Genomic DNA, 26111 nt, shown 5'->3' with positions numbered 1-26111 from the left:
CTTAACCTCTCCAGGTCCAGCGTTGAGTCTCTGCTGCTGCTCCCTGTGTCTGTTACTGTCTGCAGTGCTGACATAATGGTGATGTGGACCTGGGGACGGTGAGTAGCACGAAGTTTCCTCTGTTTGTAAAGTCGATTACTTTTTCTTTATAATAACAATTAACAATTTATGACAATCTACTGTGAAGTATAAATATATTGATAGGCAAACAAGCATTTCATGACCAAAAATAAACAGTAGAGGGCACTCTCAGACCTTCACCCTCCTCTCTGCTAACTACATTGTCAAGAATGACTTCTCTCTATTCCTCCTAGTCTATAGTAAACATTCATTAGTCCATCATATCATGAGTTCTGTAATATTCATAAAGGAGCAAGAAACTAATAGAAATAATGCAGTAATGTGAAGCTTCCTGCCCCAATTTTCTTTGTTTAGACTTTTGTTTTTATCGCTGCTTTTTCCAGGAGCTATTACTTTTTAATTTTTCCTTTGACATTGCCATTTGAAGGCTGGTTTTTTTTGTAAGAAAAGTTGTACTGAAAAATCTTAAAAAAGCCCTTTTTGGGGAAAGACATCAACAGAGCAACGGCGATTCTAATATTTTTGATATGCTGGCGGTTTTTCTCATTTTAACATTTATTGTATGAGATAAATATTTTCATACTCTATTAGCTCATGCAAATAATACATATGGCAATAACACATTTTATGTTTCTTATATCTACAGTTCGCAATTTATGTTTGTGGAGAGGGGGGCTGAACTTAGACAATTATATATATATATAGATATACATATATATAAGGGGTACTTCCGTCTTTCTGTCCTCAACTTCCGTAACGGAAATCCCGCGTCACTGATTGGTCTCGGCAGCTGCCTGTCATGGCTGCTGCGACCAATCAGCGATGGGCACAGTCCGATTAGTCCCTCCCCTACAGTCACAGTGCCCGCTGCCCGCTCCATATTCCCCGCAGTCAGTGTTCCCGGCGCCCGCTCCATACTCCCCGTTACCCGCAGTCAGTGTCCCCGGCACCCGCTTCATATTCCCTGCAGTCAGTGTCCCCGGCGCCGGCTCCATACTCCCCGTTACCCACAGTCAGTGTCCCCGGCGCCCGCGCCATATTCCCCGCAGTCAGTGTCCCCGGCGCTCCGCTCCATACTCCCCGCAGTCAGTGTCCCCAGCGCTCCGCTCCATACTCCCCGTTCCCCGCAGTCAGTGTCCTCAGCGCTCCGCTCCATACTCCCCACAGTCAGTGTCCTCAGCACTCCGCTCCATACTCCCCGCAGTCAGTGTCCCCGGCGCTCCGCTCCATACTCCCCACAGTCAGTGTCCTCGGCGCTCTGCTCCATACTCCCCGCAGTCAGTGTCCCCGGCGCTCCGCTCCATACTCCCCGCAGTCAGTGTCCCCGGCGCCCGCTCCATACTCCCCGCAGTCAGTTTCCCCGGCGCCCCACTCCATACTCCCCGTTACCCGCAGTCAGTGTCCCCAGCGCTCCGCTCCATACTCCCCGTTCCCCACAGTCAGTGTCCTCAGCGCTCCGCTCCATACTCCCCGCTCACCGCAGTCAGTGTCCTCGGCGCTCCGCTCCATACTCCCCGCAGTCAGTTTCTCCGGCGCTCTGCTCCATACTCCCCGCTCCCTGTGTCCCCGGCGCTCCGCTACATACTCCCTGCAGTCAGTGTCCCCAGCGCTCCGCTCCATACTCCCCGCTCCCTGTGTCCCCGGCGCTCCACTCCATACTCCCCGCAGTCAGTGTCCCCGGCGCTCCGCTCCATACTCCCCGTGTCCCCGGTGCTCCGCTCCATACTCCCCATGTCCCCGGCGCTCTGCTCCATACTCCCCACTCCCCGCAGTCTGTTTCCCTGGCGCTCCGCTCCATACTCCCTGCAGTCAGTGTCCCCGGCGCTCCGCTCTATACTCCCCACTCCCCGCAGTCCGTGTCCCCGGCGCTCCGCTCCATACTCCCCGCAGTCAGTGTCCCCGGCGTTCCGCTCCATACTCCCCGTGTCCCCGGCGCTCCGCTCCATACTCCCCACTCCCCGCAGTCCGTGTCCCCGGCGCTCCGCTCCATACTCCCTGCAGTCAGTGCCCGCTCCATAATCCCCTCCAGTAACCGCCCACACAGGGTTAATGCCAGCGGTAACGGACCGCGTTATGCCGCGGGTAACTCACTCCGATACCGCCGCTATTAACCCTGTGTGACCAAGTTTTTACTATTGATGCTGCATAGGCAGCATCAATAGTAAAAAAGATGTAATGTTAAAAATAATAAAAAAACAAAAAACCTGCTATACTCACCCTCTGTTGTTCGCTGAGCCGCTCACGCCGGCCGCCATCTTCCGTTGCATTCGCGAGACCGCTAAGTCATCTGGGTAATTTCGCAATGCATCTTGGGAATGGAAGATGGCGGCCGCATCACACAGCTTCGCTGGATCCCAGGGGTGAGTATATAACTATTTTTTATTTTAATTACTTTTTTTTAACAGGGATATGTGCCCACACTGCTAAATACTGCGTGGGCTCTGTGCTGAATACTACGTCGCTGGGCAATATACTATGTGGCTGGGCAATATACTACGTGGCTGGACAATATACTACGTGGCTGGGCAATATACTATGTGACTGGGCAATATACTACGTGGCTGGGCAATATACTACGTGGCTGGACAATATACTACGTGGCTGGGCAATATACTACGTGGTTGGGCAATATACTACGTAACTGGGCAATATACTACGTGACTGGGCAATATACTACGTGGCTGGGCAATATACTACGTGGCTGGGCAATATACTACATAACTGGGCAATATACTACGTGGCTCTGTGCTGAATACTACGTCGCTGGGCAATATACTGCGTGACTGGGCAATATACTACGTCGCTGGGCAATATACTACGTGACTGGGCAATATACTATCTGACTGGGCAATATACTACGTGACTGGGCAATATACTATCTGACTGGGCAATATACTATGGAGCTGGGCAATATACTACGTGGCTGGCCAATATACTACGTGGACATACATATTCTAGAATACCCGATGCATTAGAATCGGACCACCATCTAGTATATATATATATATATATATATATATATATACTGTATATATATACATATATGTATGTAATATAAATATTTCTCCGGCGCTCCGCTCCATACTCCCCGCTCCCTGTGTCCCCGGCGCATATTAAAATATGTATTTTAAGATTATATATATATATATATATATATATATACTATATATACTGTATATATATATATATATATATATACATATATACATACATATATATATATAGTATATATATGTATATATATATATAGAATCTTAAAATACATATTTTAATATTTTTAATTAATCTTCTTATTAAATCTAATACTGAAGTAGTAGCGTACCTATGAGGGAGAGGGGATGAGAGTGAGGCCCATCCAAAATAACTGCTGTACCTAACTGTATTGGCATGCAAAGTAAAATATTCCGGTAAAGTAAAATTTTGTGGAAGAGCAGAAAACCATTGTGTCCTTGCCCTACCACTCTATGGGCCACAGGTCGCCTTAGGCCTGCAGCTTACAGAACATCCAAATAAAGCGCAATAATGTAATTGTCCTAGAATGGTGACTGTGCCACTGGCCTGGATCCAGGATTCAGTGAGTATATATGGATTTTTTTATTTTCTGGCACACTATTACATTTTTGTGTGCATTATTAAAATATGTGGGGGTGCTACGGGTCATAAATAGTACAGCTGAGGGTGTCACATGCAGGGCCGCCATCAGGGCATGACGGCGGTGAATGGCGTATGGGGCCCGGTGGGCAGAGGGGGCCCGCATCGGGCCCCGTCTCATCTGCTCACCGGTCCCCTACCGGCAGCCGCAGGCTAACCGGGCCCTTAGCGCCGACACTGCAGCTGTTTAAAGCTATTGACGTGCGGGCCCGCACGTCAATAGTTAACAGCCGCCAGCCAATCTGAGGCTGGCAGCTGACGTCAGCCGCAGCGTGCGTGCATGTCGCCGGCGTCTGACGTCATTGTCAGTCGCCGGCGAGTGCACGCTGCAGCTGCGTGGAGACTTCGCCCGCCGCAGGAGCACGGCCAGGTAAGAAGAACTTCTTTTTTTTTTTTTTTCTTGAGAGCGGCGATCTGGGGGGCCCAGGGAAGAACGCTGGACACAGGGGCAAAACCCTGGACACAGATGGGGCAGAGTGCTGGACACAGATGGGGCAGAGTGCTGGACACAGATGGGGCAGAGTGCTGGACAGAGATGGGGCAGAGTGCTGGACAGAGATGAGGCAGAGTGCTGGACACAGATGGGGCAGAGTGCTGGACACAGATGGGGCAGAGTGCTGGACAGAGATGGGGCAGAGTGCTGGACAGAGATGGGGCAGAGTGCTGGACAGAGATGGGGCAGAGTGCTGGACACAGATGGGGCAGAGTGCTGGACACAGATGGGGCAGAGTGCTGGACAGAGATGGGGCAGAGTGCTGGACAGAGATGGGGCACAGTGCTGGACAGAGATGGGGCAGGATTGGAAACAGATGGACAGCATTGGAAACAGATGGGGCAGGATTGGAAACAGATGGGGCAGGATTGGAAACAGATGGGGCAGAATGGAGACAGATGGGGCAGGATTGGAAACAGATGGGGCAGGATAGGAAACAGATGGGGCAGGATTGGAAACAGATGGGGCAGGATTGGAAACAGATGGGGCAGAGTGCTGGACACAGATGGGGCAGGATTGGAAACAGATGGGGCAGAATGGAGACAGATGGGGCAGGATTGGAGACAGATGGGGCAGGATGGATACGATGGAGACAGATGGGGCAGGATGGGGAGATCATATGGGGCAGAATGGATACTCATGAGGGCAGGATGGGAGAACATATGACTGGAGCCTGGAATGAGACACACGGGGGCTAGGATGGCTAATTAAGGGATATTATTATTGCAGTGATGCATTTATTTTATTTTTTGAGTATACTGTTTTAAATGGGGGGCGGTCCTGTTACTGTGCAGAGTGATACTATGTTGCCTTCTTCATGTGGTGTAATGTAGAGGCTGGGAAAATTAAGTAATGTGTTCTACAAGCGGAACTCGAGATAACTGTTTTATTTCCTGCAGAGACGAGTCCTGGCTGGATGAAGTGATGGCGGTCTGTGCTGGATGAAAGATGAAGGACTTCACCTAGAGACGTCACTGGTGAGTCAGTGTTACCTATACACTGACACTATACACTGTATACTATATACAGAGGTCCTGTGTACAATGTCACCAGTGATCACTGTATTACCTATACATCATATACAGAGCTCCTGTGTATAATGTCACCGGTGATCACTGTATTACCTCTACACAGACACTGCATACTAATTACAGATCTCCTGTGTATAATGGCACTTATGGTGATAGTATTGTGGGTTTTTTTTTATTACTGATCAGTATTGTAGTATTCAGTCATTGGTGGTAATATGTGGTCTGGTCATGGTGTAGCGGTATTTGTTCCTTGTATTTTATATTATTCGATCACTGTGGTGGTAATATGTCATCTGGTCATGGTGTAGCGGTATTTGTTCCTTGTATTTTATATTATTCGATCACTGTGGTGGTACTATGTCATCTGGTCATAGTGTTGTGGTATTTGTTCCTTGTATGTAGTATTATAGGTCATTTTAAAAATTGAAAAATAAATAAAAATATACCTAAATTGTATTGCATATTTTAACAAATATTTAATAGGTTATAGCAGAGAAGGGCCCGGCCAAAAGTGTCTACCGTGTTATGGTGGCGGCTTAAAAAATCTTTTGGCCAAAACAAAAGCTGCCGGCTATATGTGTGATCTGGTGATGGGAACTGTCAATGTGTGATAGGTGAGAAGTGGAGATTTTCCAAGAGAGAGCGGTGGGACTGTGGACAGTTTGAGGGGTGGAGCCTGGAGGCGGGGCTGGGGTGGAGCCTGGGCGGAGTCTCAAGGGGGCCCCCAAAATTTTGCAAGTATGGGGCCCCAAAATTTCTAGTGGCAGCCCTGGTCACATGGTCCATCATTGGTATATATGGGTGGACTCAGAGGTCATTTTTAGTGTTGGTGGGGTAACTCTGGAGGCATAATATACAGGAGATCAAATGGCATTATTAGTATATGTGTAGAAACTTAGTAGTAATGCCCCAGAGTCCCCCCACATTCTGTAATAATATCCTATCTGTGGGGAACTTAAGGCATTATTACTTTTGGGGGCATATTATTACTTTGGGCACTATTAAAGGAAATCTGCCAGTAGGTTTTCACTGTGTAATCTGATAGCAGCATGAGGAAGGGACAGAAACCCTTATTCCAGCAATGTATCACTTAGTTTACTGGGACCAGAATTATAGTTTTTTCTAGCAGAGTGCAGTTGTTGATCTGTGTATACCTTCACCACACCACAGCTTTCTGTGTACATTGCATAGTGACAGAGCTTCTAATCAGTGCTGGGGCAGTGATAATCTCCTGTTGATAAAACACTAATGTATTGAAACAGAAAAACACAGCCCAGTAAGTGACACATTAGTGTAATCAGGGACCATACCTTCATGGTGCTCTTAGATTACATATCAAAATCCTGCTGACTGATTCCCTGTAATTATTAAGGGAACTCTAAAATGAGCATTATTATTTTTTAGGGTCACACAAGGGGCAATATTAAATGTTAAGTGGGTACTTAAGAAACACACCTATGAACTTTTTTCCTCTAAACCTATGTATATATGTATGTAGAAAAATATTTAGAATTGAGAGTCCTCAGTGGTTGATACCTTTTAATGGCTAACTGAAAAGATGGTAACAAATTGCAAGCTTTTGAGACTACTCAGGTGACTCTCTTTATCAGGCAAAGACTAAAACAAATTCCGAAGAATCACATATTTATGCACAACATAGTATAGAAAAAAAAAAGGGGAAAACCATGGATAAGACAGGTGACATGAAGCAGAATTACCATGGGTGATAAACAGTTATGTCCATAAATATTGGGCCAAATCTTAGATAAGGATTGTTTTATTGTCCTGTGATTAGGGTCTCTGTTGTGATGACCCCACATGGTCTGAGTGGCAAGTTCCTTAGTTGATGTAAAAAGCGCTGCGGAATATGTTGGCATTATATAAATAAAATTATTATTATTATTAAGCCTCTTACACAGAGGCAATGATGAGGAGCTAAGTACATTTTATTACTCAATGATCTTGACTGGTGTCAAAATAAACCTTAATTAGGACCCCGACTGCCATAGAAAATCCACAGCACTGTGATTGCGCCTCCCTCTCCTTCTCTCTACACCACCTAGGTGCTGTGGTTGCTACTGACTGTGGTGTAAAAGGGCTTAAGCTGCCAGGATCAGCGCTAGCTCCACTGCCGGTAGTTGGGGCAGAAGCGGGTTGTATAATACACCAGTACGTCTGCCGCACATCTTATAGGTGCCCTGACTGCACCAGCCTGGTGAAAATGTGCACTATAGAGCGGGTACTGGAACCTGACTGCGATGTACATGTTAGGCTACGTTCACATTTGCGTTGTCCGGCGCAGCGTCGGCGACGCAACGCACAATGCATGCAAAACGCATGCACAACGCATTGTTTTGTGACGCATGCGTTCATTTTTTGCATGATTTTTGGCGCAGAAAAAAACTGCATCATTCAGCGTCCTTTGCGCCCTGACAGTTGCGCCAAAATGACGCATGCGTCACAAAACGCAAGACAACGCATGTCCATGCGCCCCCCATGTTAAATATAGGGGCGCATGACGCATGCGTCGCCGCGGCTGCGCCCGACCCTGCGCCGCACAACGCTAATGTGAACGTAGCCTTAGATGTTTCTCGGGAACCAATATAAGTAATTGGTATAAGCAGTTTTACCCTTAAAGGTAATCTGTCAGCATGCTTTGTTATGTAATCTGAGAGCAGCATGATGTAGGAGAAGAGAATCTGATTCCAGTGATGTGTCAATTAATGGGCTGTGTTTTGCTGCTTCAATGCAATCTGTTTTCTCAGCAGAAGATTATCACTACAGGACTAGGTGTCTCGTGTCTCCTAGTCCTACCACTGTCCCCAGCTCTGATTAGCAGCTTTCTGTCAATATACAGTGTACACAGTAAGCAGTCCATCAGTGGTGTGGACAGGGTTATACACAACTCAACATCTGAGCTCTGCTAGATCTGCTGAAGAGAAAACTGTGATTCTATTACAACTGCTGCACCCAGAAAACTAAGTGATACATTGCTGGAATCAGAATTTCTGTCCCTACATCATGGTGCTGTCAGATTGCATAGCAAAAACTTGTTGATGGATTCCCTTTAAGGCCCAGTTGTAATATCACTGTAGCACTATCACTAGATGTGACCTCCCTATACCGGTATACCTGCTGCTGTGATTCTGCAGAAGTGTTATTCACAAAACTGCTGTATACATGTACATCTCCTGAATGGTATTATTGCATATCTTCTATAGATATAAAAGAGAGGTTCTTAGCGCACATTTTGAGCAAATTGTGCGAGCCCATCTGCCAACGACAAGGCGACCTCTTCAGATGGGACCTACACTAACCTAACACTAACTTGTTAACTAACGGGACTCTGCCTTACAAATCTGTTATATTATTATTACTACAATTTTTATTATTTATTAAAAATGTACCTTTTATCATTTACTTTTTGATTTTTTAGTTTTATCATTTTTATTACTCTTGTGACTCTAATAATGATATTACTAAGGTCCCTATGTCTAAAGCTTTTGATCCAGAAGAAGGCAAAAACCCCAAGACACATTCAGCCAATTTGTGTCACTGAGGGAAAATTCCTTCTCGACCCCGGGAAAAGGCGATCAGTCCTAGAACCCTGGATCAAACCTAATTATGTTATTACTAGGTATCTAACTAATATTACAGTGCTAATTCTACTACTACTATAGTTATTATTATAATGTATAGGGGTTTGTTCTTTTTATAGATTTTATATCTATTATTTACGTCCTGCTATCTTATTACTGTACTATTCTAACTTTTCTATAACTATTTCACATTACAGCACTGATTGAGCTATGACTATAATTATTGTAATTTTAGGTTCTTGTCTTTTTATAGATATAATTATTGTATATTCTTACTATTATTAATACTGCTATTTTACGATTGTAATATTGTAACTTTTCCATTATCATTAATACTACCTTATTCTTACACTGTTGATCCAGAAGAAGGCGAAAACCCCAGGACACATTCAGCCAATTTGTGTCACGAGGGGAAAAATTCCTTCTTGACCCCGAGAAAAGGCGATCAGTCCTAGAACCCTGGATCACACTGCTATTCCACCTACTACTATTACTACTGTTAATTTATTACTATTTTATGACTTTCTTATTATCACTAATCTAATTACTCTTCTTAGTCTAATGCTGATATCTTGTCCCTATATTACTATTATGCTGCTATTATTATTTCTAGTGTTTTTTTATACTTACGGGCCGATAATGCCAATGTATCGGCAGAAGGGTCCCAGCAGGATGGTCCACATGATGTTCTTCCATGTCATGGGAGAGGCTTGGCTGACTTGGTGGCGGACGTTGTGGGGCCAGGTCCTGCTTCTTCGTGTGCTGCTTCTCGGGAGCCTAATGTCCAGTTTGATCTTTGCCGCCATCTCATCTTCTTCCTTCTCTTCTTTCTCGTCCTCCTCCTCGTCCAGATAGGCCAGCATTTCTCTCAGCGTCACTTCTTCTTCCCTCTTCCTCTTCTCCCTGGCTGGGATACTTATGGATGGAGCGGGCCGTTCTTCATCCCTTACAGCAAACCTTCTCTGGGCTTCTGGGTTGGTTGGCATGAGGCGCTAGGAAGAGAAGAGATGAAGTTGGAAGGATGACTAGGAATATCTGAGTACATAACTACCTCCACTTAGTTTTCTCACTGACCTCCTTCTTGTAGAGGGGTGATGGGAGAAACTTCATACAATACGCCAGTCTTCTCAGTTGCTCCTCAGATGTGACATAAACTGAAGAAAACACAACCATATAGTAGGATCAATCCTAACCGTACTAAGAGGATGTGATAGAGAAGCCACTACTGAAATTTACTAAGCGACACTCAGGAAATAAGCGTAAAAGAGCTACAAACTTGCATTTAAGACTGTCAGAAAGAGCTCACTGATAGATTCTCAGTTAGTTAATTATGCCGCCAGCAATAGACAGTACAGCTCAGAGATAATAGGAAGCAAATAATGGAAATTGTTTAATGAAACTCCAATGCAAAAATAATTTTTACCACAAAATACACGCATTTAAGTCAAAACAAAACTGCCCCCAAAGATAGACAACCCCTATAAAGTAAAGCCCCAGAAACCCATCCAACAGCAGTGTAGAGAACGGTCAATTATCACAGACTGATGGAAGCTACCTGATCCAGCGCCGGCAGAATACCCGGTCCACATGGTGACCGCTGATATCTTCTCTGACAAAATGTATCCAATCCTATAAGACATCAGGAATAGTCAGCAGGGCTTTTGGTAATTGATTCATATTTATTTTATCATAAATTCAGGTGCAGGGAATGGCAACATTGGGAAATATATGGGATATTGGCGGTTACATAAGTGAGCTTCATTACAGGGGTATTTTCAGGTGGAGCAAGTTATACATGGGATCGGTGATGACTTAAAGATCAGTGGGGTCCGTCCACTGGAAATTCCAGCCATCACCAGAACTTTTATCCCCATTAGAAGGTAGAGGAGGTGCACATGCTCCCCTGCTGCTCCATTCATTCCTCTCTGGGACCTGCAGGAGCTGTACTCGTTGCTCTCTGGCAGTCCCGGTGGTCGGGGGAGGTACTGCTGCTGCCGTTTAATGAGATAACAGTGCCCTGCTCTGGCGTTTGGTGCGGTTCCCAGTGATCGGACTCTGATCTTATCCCGCAGACAGGTGATAGCTGGTCCCAATGGCATCACCCCTCCCCTTTAGCATGTGGTATATATGGAGGACGGGATATCATGCACAGTACTAGCAATACTACACTGCGGGCCATCGTGTGTGTGCCGGGGACATTCCCCATGGAGGAGCAGAGCGGAGGGTAAATATCGGGATCTTGTCTCTGGATCGATCCAGATGGGAGGTCTCACGAGTACCGGCCTCACCCACTGATATCTCACCACATCATGTGTTGGAGGAAATAATAACTTGGTAATGATCAGATTTATCAGAAAGTGTCAGATGTGGTCTGTGAGTGTCTGTGATGGATGTGGGGTCCGTCCGGTGCATTATCTACCTGGAATCTCGCACTGACTGCAGGTGTCTGTCTTCACACTCGGATGAGATGTAACAAACTGACTTTTTTTTTCAAATTCAAACTGAGCAATCCTACTGGTTGTTGATGACTACAGTTACCATGGTGACAGAAGCATCTGAAGATTTAAAGGGACAGGACACTGTTATAGTGTTATAGTACATTTTACTATAAAGTTAATCAAATACTGGATATTACATGGCTCTGTTCAGATAATGTGGGGGGCAAATATATCTCTTCATAATTTACATAGATTCATTTAGAGGATCTGCAGAGATATTTGGGGGTACAATAACTTGTGCTGAAAATTGAATGTGTATAAAGAAGGCTGATAATGTAAATAATGCAAAAAGGAAGAAAGTGATCTCTAGCGACAAAATATCAAGGTGAAAAATGTTGTACCGCTCTGGCAAAAATTTTCAATTTGTCTGATTTTTCTCTTTATAGGTACTGTATATTTTTAAGTGAAATGTGAATTGTTCTTTTAGTCTATAAACTACTGACAACATGTCTCCGAAGTTCCAGGCAATACATTTTGTATTTATTTTCTGAAAATGAGAAATGGTCAAAATAACAAAAAATACATTGCTTGCAGACCTCAAATAATGAAAAAAAAAAAAAAAAACAAGTTCATAAGCATTTAGAAACAACAATACTAATCGCCATACAATAAGAGAAAAAAGAATGGATCTACCTGTGGCAATACATTTCTGTCTCCCAAATCATAACATTATGGACATGAAATTACTTGTTCTAAAAAGTAGCTTCAAATCGCAGAAAGACAGAAGAGTCTGGGAATATAAACTGATGACGACCTTTGACACTCACACTGCAGGAATAAATGTGTCACGCGGATTTATGTCTTTTTACATCAACTAAGGAACTTTTCCCTCAGACCATGTGGGGTCATCACAACAGAGACCCTAATCACAGGACAATAAAACAATCCTTATCTAAGAATTGGCCCAATATTTATGGACGTAACTGTTTATCACCCATGGTAATTCTGCTTCATGTCACCTGGCTTATCCATGGTTTTTCCCTTTTTTTTCTATACTATGCTGTGCATAAATATGTGATTGTTTTAGTCTTTGCCTGATGAAGAGACGTATGTAGTCTCGAAAGCTTGCAATTTGTTACCATCTTTTTGGTTAGCCATTAAAAGGTATCAACCACTGAGGACTCTCAATTCTAAATATTTTTCTATCTACTGGCTAACACGGTACCAAGATATATTTCTTTCCTGTATATGTATGTAGTATACTGTCAGTGTGGCAATATACTCACCTATTGTCATCTTCTCCGGTATCCAGCGCATTTCATCTCCTCTTCTGAGTGAATTTGCCGCTCATCAGACTTTCCGGGTCACACTACACTCTATGTAACCGTGAAATATTTTTTAAAATGTTAATCTATGAAGCACCAAATCAAGACTCCATAGGATTACATTGTAAAGAGACTCACATATAGAGCATAAAGTGAGAGTCTAAAAAGCAGAACAGCTCTAGATGCAGGAGAAGATGGAAGTAGATGAGTATATTAACGCATTTACAGTACGGTAAAGTAGATACAGTAGTTAATGGGAGTTCTTCTTTAATAGGCAACATTGCATTATATGGACACTCAGGGTGTTCTAAACGTCAAAGGGCACACAGGAGGCATTAATACTTTCAGGATACTCATAAAAGGCATTCATATTTTCCAGGAGGCAAATTTACCATCTAGAGAGCACAAAAGAGGCATATTATGATGTAAGAGGCCTGGTGGTTAACATTATTACTATATAGGGACTACCAGGACTGTTACCATGCTACATAGCATCCAGCAATAGGGACACATACGGCAGCAGCCGCTCAGCATTGTGGAATCAGTAGGATAAGGGGTTTGTGCAGATTGGGGATAGGTGGGGACAATGCTGGAAATGTGAGAAGTGAAATTTGTCTCCAGACAAGTCAAGGCTGGAAGAAGTTGTCATTGTGGTCTGGGCCAGATGAAAAAGACAGAAAAAGTGAATGACTCTATCAGAAAGAACATAATCTGTAAGTCACTCTGTAAAACTGTAGTGTAATCTCTTATATGTCCTCAGGACTGGCATCTACCACTATATGGTCATTGTACGACAGTGATATCCGTCTTGGACTTTATATAGACATTTTTTTCCAGTAAAAGCATTGTCATCTGCTGAGTTTCCCTTATAACCACTATGTAGGGTGCGTCACCAAAGTTGTACATCGTTGCTTAACCTATGGGTGCACTCAGATGTATTTTGTCTCAGCAGGTACTGAACCCCTAGCTGTGCCTCTATTCTGTAGTATTGCTATGTGTAGTGAAATTGATGAGCTCCTATGAAGCCAAGTCACGGGCTTTATATGCGTTCTAATATAGTAGACACTGGGGCTAATTAAAGAGGACCTCTCTCCAAATTGTTCATGCTGCACTGGACACACAATGTCATAGTGACTGCAGAGGGGGATATAATATTTGTATTTTTTTAATTTCACCTCTCAGTTGTGGAGATATTAGCAATTAAAGTATTGGCGCCCTAGTGACCTAATTTTTACAGCTAAACAGCAGTGCAGATAAGTTTACCTGTGTCACATTAAAAACCATCCCCCCCATGCTGAAGCAGGTTAGACCAGGAGATAAGGGCTGTATCATTGCATCTCACACATTGAGAAACCTAAGCTAATGTGGGGGGTGTTCTTTTTTTCCTATGAGTGTTGCTGCCTGCTTATGATTGGCCAACATCATACAGGCAGAAAAAGTACACGCCTCCAGTGAAAACTGTCTGATAACACAAACTTGGACTTTACAAAAATTAACTCATTAGGGGCCAAGTACTTTGATTGCTAGTATCTCTGCAACGGAGGGAGAAAAAATGTTTTTTTCTGTTCCGCAGCCACTATTATATCATGTGTATAGTTCAACATGGAAAATTTTGTGAAAGGTCCTCTTGAAATAACTCCCAGCTTCCATAGCAACCATTGTCAGCCCGCAATCGCATCATGCCAGTGAACGGAGGAAGGCCAGTTGCTGATAGAACTGTTGAAGACTTTTAAATGCTTCTGTTACCGCTGACAGGTGCATTTAAGAGGTTACCCTGTTGCAATACTCCAATTGCATCAGTTACTCTAAGGTGCAGACAAAGTAACAGAGCCAGCCCTCACACGGTATGAAGCCGGCTCACCTGCTGGGCCATCTCTATACAAGCAGGACACATCTCCGCCATACATGTACGGTAGATGCATATAAGAGATTAAAAGAGCTACAAATGGAACCCCAAATGACAGTGTCAAGTGCCATTGATAATATTGGTGTTCTCATACTTGCTACTGTAGGCACCAGATATGAGTTATACCTGCCTATATCTATACCTCTGATGACAAGTGCATGGAATATTTACAGCTCTTTAACTATATAACTGTTTTTTATTCTAGATCTGGAGACAAGTTTTCAGCTTCATCCTTTTCATTATCAGAGATTTGTACGTTCTGGTAATAACATCAGAGTCACTGCCCTCGCCACAGATCTTAAGAACAAGAAACTAAAATTGGCAACTAAAAACATCATATTTGAGGTTCCTTCAATAGTTATAGATGTAAGTATTGCCTTTAAATGTTTAGTCAAGTGGATTGGATCAATAATTGGGATCAGGAGGGAAAGATTAGATCTTTTAGGGCGGACTGGATCATACATTGTGGTTGTGTATGTGCCCCTTTCCTTTGTTCTTTCCCATTCCTCGGTTGAACTTGTTGGACATTCGTCTCGTTTCATCCATATTAACTATGTAAATGTGAGACTTTGTAAGATGATGCACATTTAATAAGGAAAGACTCAAAATCATTGCGGTCCAGATTCATCAAAGTGTTTTCTCCAGATTTTGATTTAGGCCAGGATCACACATGCGAGAAACATGGCCAAGTCTTGCATGTTAATACCCGGCACTGCCGCCGGCACTTGGGAGCGGAGCGTGCAGCTTCATATATTGCTATGCGGCCACACGCTCCACTCCTGAGTGCTGGCGGCAGTGCCGGGTATTAACATGCGAGACTCGGCCATGTTTCTCGCATGTGTCATCCTGGCCTGTGACTTTTTAAAGTTCTGATAAAATTTTGCAGCTTTTGGTGAATTTACAACAGTCCAGGACAGACCGCCAAAGTGGTCACATCATGGGTGATATGGGGCATGGTGAAGCTTAGATGACAAATTCTTAAAACATGACACCACCTAAGTGACATAACTTACTCCAGAAATGTACTCCAGTCTTTGACTGGAGAAACATTTGTGGCAAAGTGCACGACAAAGGAGCACACCAGTGATAAGATGCGCCTAATTCATTAATTGTGGGTGCACCTCTTAATGAATTAGGGGAACCTTAAGGTACCTTCACATTAAGCGACGCTGCAGCGATACCGACAACGATCCGGATCGCTGCAGCGTCGCTGTTTGGTCGCTGGAGAGCTGTCACACAGACAGCTCTCCAGCGACCAACGATGCCGGTAACCAGGGTAAACATCGGGTAACTAAGCGCAGGGCCGCGCTTAGTAACCCGATGTTTACCCTGGTTACCATCCTAAAAGTAAAAAAAAAAAAACAGTACATACTTACCTACAGCCGTCTGTCCTCCAGCGCTGTGCTCTGCACTCCTCCTGTACTGACTGTGAGCACAGCGGCCGGACAGCAGAGCGGTGACGTCACCGCTCTGCTTTCCGGCTGACCGACGCTCACAGCCAGTACAGGAGGAGTGCAGAGCACAGCGCTGGAGGACAGACAGCGTTAGGTAAGTATGTACTGTTTGTTTTTTTTTACTTTTAGGATGGTAACCAGGGTAAACATCGGGTTACTAAGCGCGGCCCTGCGCTTAGTTACCCGATGTTTACCCTGGTTACCGGCATTGTTGGTCGCTGGAGAGCTGTCTGTGTGACAGCTCTCCAGCGACCAAACAGCGACGCTGCAGCGATCCGGATCGTTGTCGGTATCGCTGCAGCGTCGCTTAATGTGAAGGATGTTTACCCTGGTTACCAGTGAAGACATCGCTGGATCGGTGTCACACACGCCGATCCAGCGATGTCAGTAGGAGTCCAGCGACGAAATAAAGTTCTGGACTTTATTCAGCAACCAACGATCTCCCAGCAGGGGCCTGATCGTTGGTTGCTGTCACACAGAACGATTTCATTAACGATATCGTTGCTACGTCACAAAAAGCAACGATATCGTTAACAATATCGTTATGTGTGAAGGTACCTTTAGTCTTGCATGGCCATCATTAAAACTGGCATACGAAATATCAGTCCCATGAAATCGGGCCTATGTGCCTCATTTATCAAAACTTTCTTTGTTGCATCTAGCAATCAATCAAAGCTCAACTTTCATTTTTTCAACAACTCTTTTAACATGAAAGCAGCAATGGAATTGGTTGCTATGGGCAGGAAACCCACTTTCTTTTAGGCAGTTTTAATAAAGTTTCCGCAATGTATATAATTTAGAAATACATTTAAGTCAGAAAAAATGTATTGCTTTAAATTTTAAAACCTTGTTTTGTGTAATTCAACATTAACCCCTTTCCGACTTTGGGTGTACATTTATGCCTATGTCGGACTCGCTCCCTTTGATGTGGGCTCCGACAGTGAGCCGACATCTTTCTGGGTGACATGTCAGCTGTTTTGAACAGCTGACATGTGCCCGCAATAGCCGCTAGTGAAATTGCGATCCACCCGCTGCTGTTAACCAGTTAAATGCCACTGTCAAACTCTGACAGCGGCATTTGAATTGCGCTTCCGGCAATCGCTCCGGAAATACACACATCGGTGACCCCCATCATGTGATCGCGGTTCACCGGTGTGTTGGCATGACAACCTGAGTTTTCCTAGAGACCTCTATGGTTGTCAGTACTTGCTTGCTGTGAGCGCCACCTAGTGGTCGCTGCTCATAGCAAGTGAGTAAATCTGTTATATAGAGGTGATCTGATCATCGCCTCTATGAAGCAGAGGTGATCGGGTTGTGGCAGCTTCTAGTCTCCTATGAAAACTATTGAAGCATGCAAAAGTAAAAAAAATTATGTTTTTCAAAATATAAAAAAATAAAAAAAATATAAATGTTCAAATTACCCCCCTTTAGCCCCATTCAAAATAAAACAATAAAAATAAAATCCAGCATACACATATTTGGTATCGCCGCATTCAGAATCACCCAATCTATCAAGAAAGAAAGGATTAACCTGATTGCTAAATGGCGTAGTGAGAAAAAGTCAAAATGCCAGAATTACGCCGCAACATCTTATTAAAATGCAATAACAGGTGATCAAAAGATTGTATCTGCACCAATATGGTATCATTAAAAACATCAGCTCGGCATGCAAAAAATAAGCCCTCACCCTATCCAAGATTACGAAAAATGGAGACGCTACGGGTATCGGAAAATAGCCCCATTTTTTTTTTAGCAAAGTTTGTCACCACTTAAATAAAAAAGAATCTAGACATGTTGGTGCCTATGAACTCGTAATGACCTGGAGAATTATAATGACAGGTTAGTTTATTTAGTAAGAGCCAAACAAAAAACAAATGTGGGATTGCACTTTTTTTGCCATTTCACCGCACTTGGAATTTTTTTCCCATTGTCTAGTACACAACATGGTAAATCCATGTCATTCAAAAGTACAACTCGTCCTGCTAAAAACAAGCCCTCACATGGCCATATCGACAGAAAAATAAAAAAGTTATGGCTCTGGGAAGAAGGGGAGCAAAAAATGAAAATGCAAAACCGAAAAAAGCTCTGGGGGTTAAGGGGTTAAGCTGCTTGGAAGTGTATACAACCTATTGTTGTTTTAGCAGTGGCATGTATAGTAGATTGGTGCATATATTAATGGGGAATTCATCAAGGCTTTTTCCCCAATTTTTGGCCATCATCAACATCATTTTGAAAAAAAATTATAACTTTAACTATTTTAACGCACTACTTCTGTTTTTTGAAAAATGGGTGTGAAACCTAGAATAATTAGTTATATATAAATAAGCTGTAGGATGAGCTTAAAAAAAATAAAAAAAATTGTAGAAAAGTTGCAATGTTCGTTCCAACAGTGAGGTGGTTTAACAAGTGGGAAAAAACAGCTGTATACAGAAGTGGGTAGAGAATGATAATCCTAGATGTTCTTGCATGATTCCATCAACTGCAACTTTTCAAAAAGTCGCAAAATTTGGAGCATATTTTTGTCTGGTATATTTTTCAATATCCCAGTATTTTGGCAAAAAAATCGCAAAAACTATTCAAGACAGGAAGAAAGCCTATTTGACTTTCCACAAAATTCTTGAATGACATGCGCATTTTTGATGAATTTGGCACTAAAAATTGCAACTAATGCCACAAGACAAAAAAGAAAAGTGACTTAAAGAAACAGAATTGTGGAATAGGGACCATAGTGCTAAGTTAAACGTTTATCATATATTGTAGTAGGTTTGTCCAGCAGAAAACAACAGTCTTAGACAAATCTAATCAAATGAGTATGAAAGATCTAAGAATATAGTCATATACAGTACTTTGCTAGTTTGTGTGTATGCGGACATAGAGGATACCATGCTCCAAATGAAGAGCAAAATATGACCCTTTCTCATACAGAAACATGTCACCAGTAGAGATTTGCAAACCCGAACAGTGAAGTTCTGCGTCTGTACCGAACACCTACTGTTCGGCCATGGACACCAAACATGGACTTTACCAGGAAGTCCGTGTTACTGTTTGGGTTCAGAGCCCCAAACTCCAGGTGTTTATCATGCTGTCATGTGCATGACAACCAGGCAAACACCGCTTCTGATCAGCAAATCATCCCCGGCGGTCAAAGAGCCATGGTTTCTACGCGGTCAAAAGACAGCATGACCATGCAGCTGTGATCAGAGGTATAAAGTTTACCTACGGTCACTGGTGTCAGCTGATGGGACTACAGCTTCCATCAGCCAAAGCATGCTGCCGCTAATAACAGAGAGAGCAGGAATGGTGGATGGGAGTACTAAAACCGGGCCCTGAGCTGTAAGTAAATAATTTAAAAAAAAACGGCATGTCCGTCAAGTCACTCTGTCAGTGACTTGAGACTGGAGTGGAGGTTCACCTTTCAACAAGACAATGGCCCAAAGCATACTGCTAAAGCAACACTTGAGTGGTTTAAGGGGAAAACTATAATTGTTTTAAAGTGGCCCAGTCAAAGCCCAGACCTTAATCCAATACATAATCTGTGGTCAGATTTGAAGATTTATGTTCACCAGAGGAAACCATCGAACTTGAAGGAGCTGGAGCAGTTCTGCCTTGAACGATACACAAAAAGCCCAAATGGCAAGATTTGGAAGACTCATAGAGACTAAAAACTACTGTAATTACCACAAAAGGAGGCTATAAAAAAGTAGTGACTTTAGGGGGGGGGGTGGTAAATAGTTATGCACACTGAAGTTTTCAGTTATTTTGACTTATTTGTTCTATGCTTTACAATAAAAAGAAAACCAAATGTTCACAGTTGTAGTCATGAATTGAAGCAAACCCTCAAAACAAACAGTGAAGGTCCAGATAGTGAGGAAGCAAAACGTGAAAAATAACTAGGGTGTGAATTCTTTTACAAGCCACTGTATATTTTTCATTAACACTTTTTGTAAGTATATGATGGATGTGGTTCATAAGTCATGATCACATTAAATCACATTTGCCCTTTATATGATCACTCTGGAATCAGAGTCTGTAAATTTGAAAAGTACGGTACTTCGCAATTTATGGTCATGTATAAAGACTTTACCACTTGTATGCTTTTGGCATAGTAAAAGCAAGTTAAAAACAAAAAAGCAAAAAGATACGGTAACTTATTTTTCTATTTTTTACTTCCATCACTTTAGGTTTATGGTACTGCACAGCTCAATAAACCGCTTAATGTCATTTTATCCTTCTCCAACCCTTTCAATGAGATCCTAAGTAACTGTGTAATGACTGCAGAAGGCTCAGGTCTGTTACCGGCTGGTCCCATCAGAGTACAGTAAGTATTGTTTGTGTTGTTTTTTTATTTTATTGTTTTGCAGTTTTGCCATTGTGTCTTGAAAATGAGCTGATATCTCATGGGCTCTATAAACAAACAGCACAGTCCAACTCCTTACACCTTTCCAGGACATTTTCAAACTGAATTTGAGACTTGTTTTGAGCCACAATAAATATTAAAATGCAAGAAAACCTATAAAAGATATGACTTAGTAATGACGATGACGACTGCAAATGTCCCTTTATTCTTCTCTATCAGGTGCTCGTTTAAAGCGAGCCTGTCAGCAGGATTTTGCTCAGTAAACTACAGACACTGTCAGGTTGACACCTTTAGCCTGAAGTCACACACAACATATAAAAAATAAAGAATTGCAGAAATGTTCCCCAACAGTGATCCATATGTTATCCGTGTGCTGTGCGAGAATGCAATTTTTTTCTCAAAAAAATCCGTGTGTCATCCGTATGGCATCTGTATGACATCCGAATGGTGAGATTTTCTTGCCGGCTTGCAAAATGGACATATAATGGATTCATGGGCTCAAATATTCATGAAAACATATATATATATATATATATATATATATACAGTGGGGCAAAAAAGTATTTAGTCAGTCAGCAATAGTGCAAGTTCCACCACTTAAAAAGATGAGAGGCGTCTGTAATTTACATCATAGGTAGACCTCAACTATGGGAGACAAACTGAGAAAAAAAAATCCAGAAAATCACATTGTCTGTTTTTTTAACATTTTATATGCATATTATGGTGGAAAATAAGTATTTGGTCAGAAACAAAATTTCATCTCAATACTTTGTAATATATCCTTTGTTGGCAATGACAGAGGTCAAACGTTTTCTGTAAGTCTTCACAAGGTTGCCACACACTGTTGTTGGTATGTTGGCCCATTCCTCCATGCAGATCTCCTCTAGAGCAGTGATGTTTTTGGCTTTTTGCTTGGCAACACGGACTTTCAACTCCCTCCAAAGGTTTTCTATAGAGTTGAGATCTGGAGACTGGCTAGGCCACTCCAGGACCTTGAAATGCTTCTTACGAAGCCACTCCTTCGTTGCCCTGGCGGTGTGCTTTGGATCATTGTCATGTTGAAAGACCCAGCCACGTTTCATCTTCAATGCCCTTGCTGATGGAAGGAGGTTTGCACTCAAAATCTCACGATACATGGCCCCATTCATTCTTTCATGTACCCGGATCAGTCGTCCTGGCCCCTTTGCAGAGAAACAGCCCCAAAGCATGATGTTTCCACCACCATGCTTTACAGTAGGTATGGTGTTTGATGGATGCAACTCAGTATTCTTTTTCCTCCAAACACGACAAGTTGTGTTTCTACCAAACAGTTCCAGTTTGGTTTCATCAGACCATAGGACATTCTCCCAAAACTCCTCTGGATCATCCAAATGCTCTCTAGCAAACTTCAGACGGGCCCGGACATGTACTGGCTTAAGCAGTGGGACACGTCTGGCACTGCAGGATCTGAGTCCATGGTGGCGTAGTGTGTTACTTATGGTAGGCCTTGTTACATTGGTCCCAGCTCTCTGCAGTTCATTCACTAGGTCCCCCCGCGTGGTTCTGGGATTTTTGCTCACCGTTCTTGTGATCATTCTGACCCCACGGGGTGGGATTTTGCGTGGAGCCCTAGATCGAGGGAGATTATCAGTGGTCTTGTATGTCTTCCATTTTCTAATTATTGCTCCCACTGTTGATTTCTTCATTCCAAGCTGGTTGGCTATTGCAGATTCAGTCTTCCCAGCCTGGTGCAGGGCTACAATTTTGTTTCTGGTGTCCTTTGACAGCTCTTTGGTCTTCACCATAGTGGAGTTTGGAGTCAGACTGTTTGAGGGTGTGCACAGGTGTCTTTTTATACTGATATCAAGTTTAAACAGGTGCCATTACTACAGGTAATGAGTGGAGGACAGAGGAGCCTCTTAAAGAAGAAGTTACAGGTCTGTGAGAGCCAGAAATCTTGATTGTTTGTTTCTGACCAAATACTTATTTTCCACCATAAAATGCAAAAAAAATGTTAAAAAAACAGACAATGTGATTTTCTGGATTTTTTTTCTCAGTTTGTCTCCCATAGTTGAGGTCTACCTATGATGTAAATTACAGACGCCTCTCATCTTTCTAAGTGGTGGAACTTGCACTATTGCTGACTGACTAAATACTTTTTTGCCCCACTGTATATATATATATATATATATATATATATATACAGTATATATAAATATATATATATATATATATATAATCAGTGAGTCATATATATATATTTTTATATTTAATATAGAGCAAGATAGCAGAAAAGCCCGTAATTCAATTGTCGGCTTTTGCTAAATCATTACCGAACCCGACAGGATATGAGACATGGTTTACATACAGTAAACCATTGCATGTCTGTTATATTTTTATATGTCCCTCACTAATAATGTTAGTAGTGTGTGTGTAAAATTTGGGAGCTGTAGGTGTTAAATTAAAGGGTTAATTCCCCAAAAAACTGGCGTGGGCTCCAGCGCAATTTTCGCCAGAGAGGGAAAGCCAGTGACTGAGGGCAGATATTAATAACCTAGAGAGGGACCATGGTTATTTCTCCCCCCTGGCTAAAAACATCTGCCCCCAGTCACCCCAGAAAAGGCACATCTGTAAGATGCGCCTATTCCAGCACTTAGCCTCTCTCTTCCCACTGCCCTGTAGCATTGGTGTATGGGGTAATAAGGGGTTAATGTCACCTTGCTATTGTAAAGTGACATTAAGCCTGGTTAATAATGGAGAGGTGTCAGTAAGACTGTCAGGCTGATAAGGAGACATGGATATTGGCCCCAGCCTAAAATTGGCAACCCACAGCTGCTCAGAAAAGGCAAGTGGGGTTCATATTTGTGGGGTTGATGTCACTTTTGTATTGTCAGGTGACATCAAGACCTCGGATTACTAATAGAGAGGCATCTTTAAGACGCCCATCCATTACTAATCCTATAGTTACATGGTAAATAAAGACACAGCTAGCATAAAGTCCTTTATTAGAAATAAAGCAAAACACACTTTTATTTTTTTAATTTAAAAATAAACACAGTTATACTCACCTAACACCTAATTCCACCTGATCCTTCGTCTCCTGCATAAACAAAAAAAAAAAATATCCCTCACCTATCCATCGTTCTGTCCCATGCCGTAATCCATGTCTGGGGGATAAGAAGTTTTCAACCTGGATGGTGCCAAGACGCCACCTTCCATGCTGAGAACCACTAGTGACTGAATTGCTGCAAGCGCAGCCTCAGTGACCAGCGGTGACGTCATTGAGGTTACCTCCAATCACTGAGGCTGCGTTCCCAGTTGGACTGAACTGCAGTAACCTCAGCACCGTAGGAAAAGTCAGTGATGAGGTCACCGCAGTTCAAGCTCAGTGACTTCACCGCAGATCACCGTACGAATTTCTGCAGCTAAGTCACTGAGCTTGAACTGTGGAGAACTCAGTGACTTTTTCCCACATTGCTGAGGTCACCGCAGTTCAGCCCAGCTGGGAACAAAGTGTGGGTTCGGGTTCCTGTCAGGGTACTGTTCTGGTACCCGAACTCGAGCTTTTTGTAACTGTTCAGCTGAACCCACCAGACCCGCACATCCAGGTGTCCACCCATCTCTACTAATGACCTCACTGACAGCATGCCAAGGCATTTAAAGGGAACCTGTCACCCCCAAAATCGCAGGTGAGGTAAGCCCACCGGCATCGGGAGCTTACCTACAGCATTCTCGAATGCTGTAGATAAGCCCCCGATGTAGCCTAAAAGATGACAAAAAGGCGTTAGATTATACTCACCCAGGGGCTTCCCGCTGTTGGTCCGGGTCCGGCGCCTCCCTTCTTCATTCATCCTCTTCTGGTCTTCACGCTGCAGATTCAGCGCAGGCGTACTTTGTCTGCCCTGTTGAGAGCAGAGCAAAGTACTGCAGTGCGCAGGTGCCGGGAAAGGTCAGGTAATATAACTGATAGTAAAGAAAAGGACTGTCCTTGTGTCTTTCCGCCCATAGTTCAGGCAGAATTATTCTTCTAAAATGTTCTCTTCATTGCTTTGTACTGGTTGATATTGGTTATTGAAGATTTTTCAAAATCATTCATTACATGTAGATAATGTGTTATATACTCATCATGTTCAATAACTTGTAATTTTTCTTTGTTCGTCTCCCGTTCAGAATGGATCAGATATTTCCTGGTCGAGGTGGCTTTGTCAGGATCTTCTGCGTTCCATTTAAAAGAGGGAAGCTACAGCTGGAAGTGAACTTTTCCTGCAGTAAGATAAAATACATTAAGGGAAGTACAATTATTGAGGTCCCATGGATATGACCATAAAAGTTCCAAGACATACATTACATCTGCTTCCCAAGAAAGCTTGGCAAGACCTCTGAGAGATGGAAGTGCAGATTCACTGTATTTTTCTTCCTTATATTTACAAAGGACATTTTTGTATGCAAATGAATGTGAATTACATTATCAGAATTACGGTAATCTTTATTTGCCATGAAACAGAAATAAATTATGTTTTTAAGCACAATTGGTATGTATTACTTTTTTTACAGTAACTATGTCTTCTTGACCCAAAAAGTCATACTTTTCTTTTTACGGAAGTGGTCTATTAAAAAAATGTCCAGACAGAAACTGCAATGGATGACCATTGACCAGTCATTTCATTTGATATCTGGACATCCAGCAGTCAAACAAGCTACGGTATATGGCCTTAACCCCCAAAAACAAGGCTTAAAGATTCCATGCAATCAGACTTCATTGATACAACTTGTGTGACACAGAAAGGAAAGTAGCAGATTATCTCTGTAGACAAACATCAAAACACATCAAGACATTTATTGTAGGCTTATAACCCTCATTTTAGGGAAACAAACTTAAAAATCATTTAGTTCAAGACTTTTTTGCAAAAGCTACTGGAGGTGACACATTTATTGGCCAACAAGTTTCTGACCATTAGGATTGAGAGTTTTGTTGTCCTTTTTTACCTCCTCCTTCTCAATTCTAATGGAAAATGTAAGATAAATGGTAAAACAGGCTGATGACAAAAATCTATTACATGGATTGAAACTATTAAAAAAAATTAAAGGCAACTACAATGTCATGTAGCTCCTGTACAGGTCCATCACATGCTTATATTTGCCATTCGTAGAGTAGGACCCATCAGAGGGAGGTCACCTTGCCGTGGTTGATGGGCATACATGAATTGGCCAATTTATGCACTAAGAACATTCATTTTCATCTATTACTGTAAGTTTTGTAAAAAAAAATATTTTTTTAAATGTTTTTGAGAAGGGTAATTTATTTTGAATGTTTTTAATGTTTTTCTGTGTTTTCACATGGCCTAGATTCATGCACATGTGCTGCTGTGTTCTTTTTTGTCTATATTTGCCATTATCAATGAATGAGTTAGCCGAGATGCAAACTGTAGATACACAGCTATACTATGTAAGATTTTTGTGGTATGGGTAGAAATCAAACCAAACCTATAGAGAACTGTGATAATTGTCACACAGCTTCTTGATCTTGTTTACACTTTTTCTTTGCATTGCATGCTTGTCAAATTGTAGGAATGTCTCACTATGTCATGCGGTGCCAAGAAAAACAAGGAAGGTTTATCAATATAAATAAATGCTGCAATTAAAACTTACATTTGCATGTATGTAAAATTTGGCAGGACTCAGATGATATTGTGACAATGGGGAACATATAATGATTGAAAAGACATGTGTCACAATAGTGAATTCTAAAATGTGCATATTTTGCAAAAGCACTTCCCACTTTTCTAATTCAATTAGG

The 26111-nt window shown here is 42.5% G+C and overlaps 1 protein-coding gene across 1 annotated transcript in view; it reads left to right on the top strand.

Moving 5' to 3' along the window:
* The window catches only part of LOC138665085 (protein-glutamine gamma-glutamyltransferase 5-like), a 105854-nt gene extending 81011 nt beyond the window's left edge, over positions 1-24843 (top strand). The window contains exons 11-13 of the mRNA XM_069752258.1: positions 14730-14890; positions 20160-20296; positions 24485-24843. Coding sequence (XP_069608359.1) covers positions 14730-14890; positions 20160-20296; positions 24485-24635 — 449 coding nt within the window. The 3' untranslated portion in view covers positions 24636-24843. The remainder of the gene's footprint in view (positions 1-14729; positions 14891-20159; positions 20297-24484) is intronic.
* Positions 24844-26111: the final 1268 nt, after the last annotated feature.

Source organism: Ranitomeya imitator, chromosome 2 (genome assembly GCF_032444005.1).
Source record: "Ranitomeya imitator isolate aRanImi1 chromosome 2, aRanImi1.pri, whole genome shotgun sequence".
In the NCBI taxonomy this organism is placed as follows: Eukaryota; Metazoa; Chordata; class Amphibia; order Anura; family Dendrobatidae; genus Ranitomeya; species Ranitomeya imitator.
This window is presented reverse-complemented; position numbering and strand designations above follow the sequence as displayed.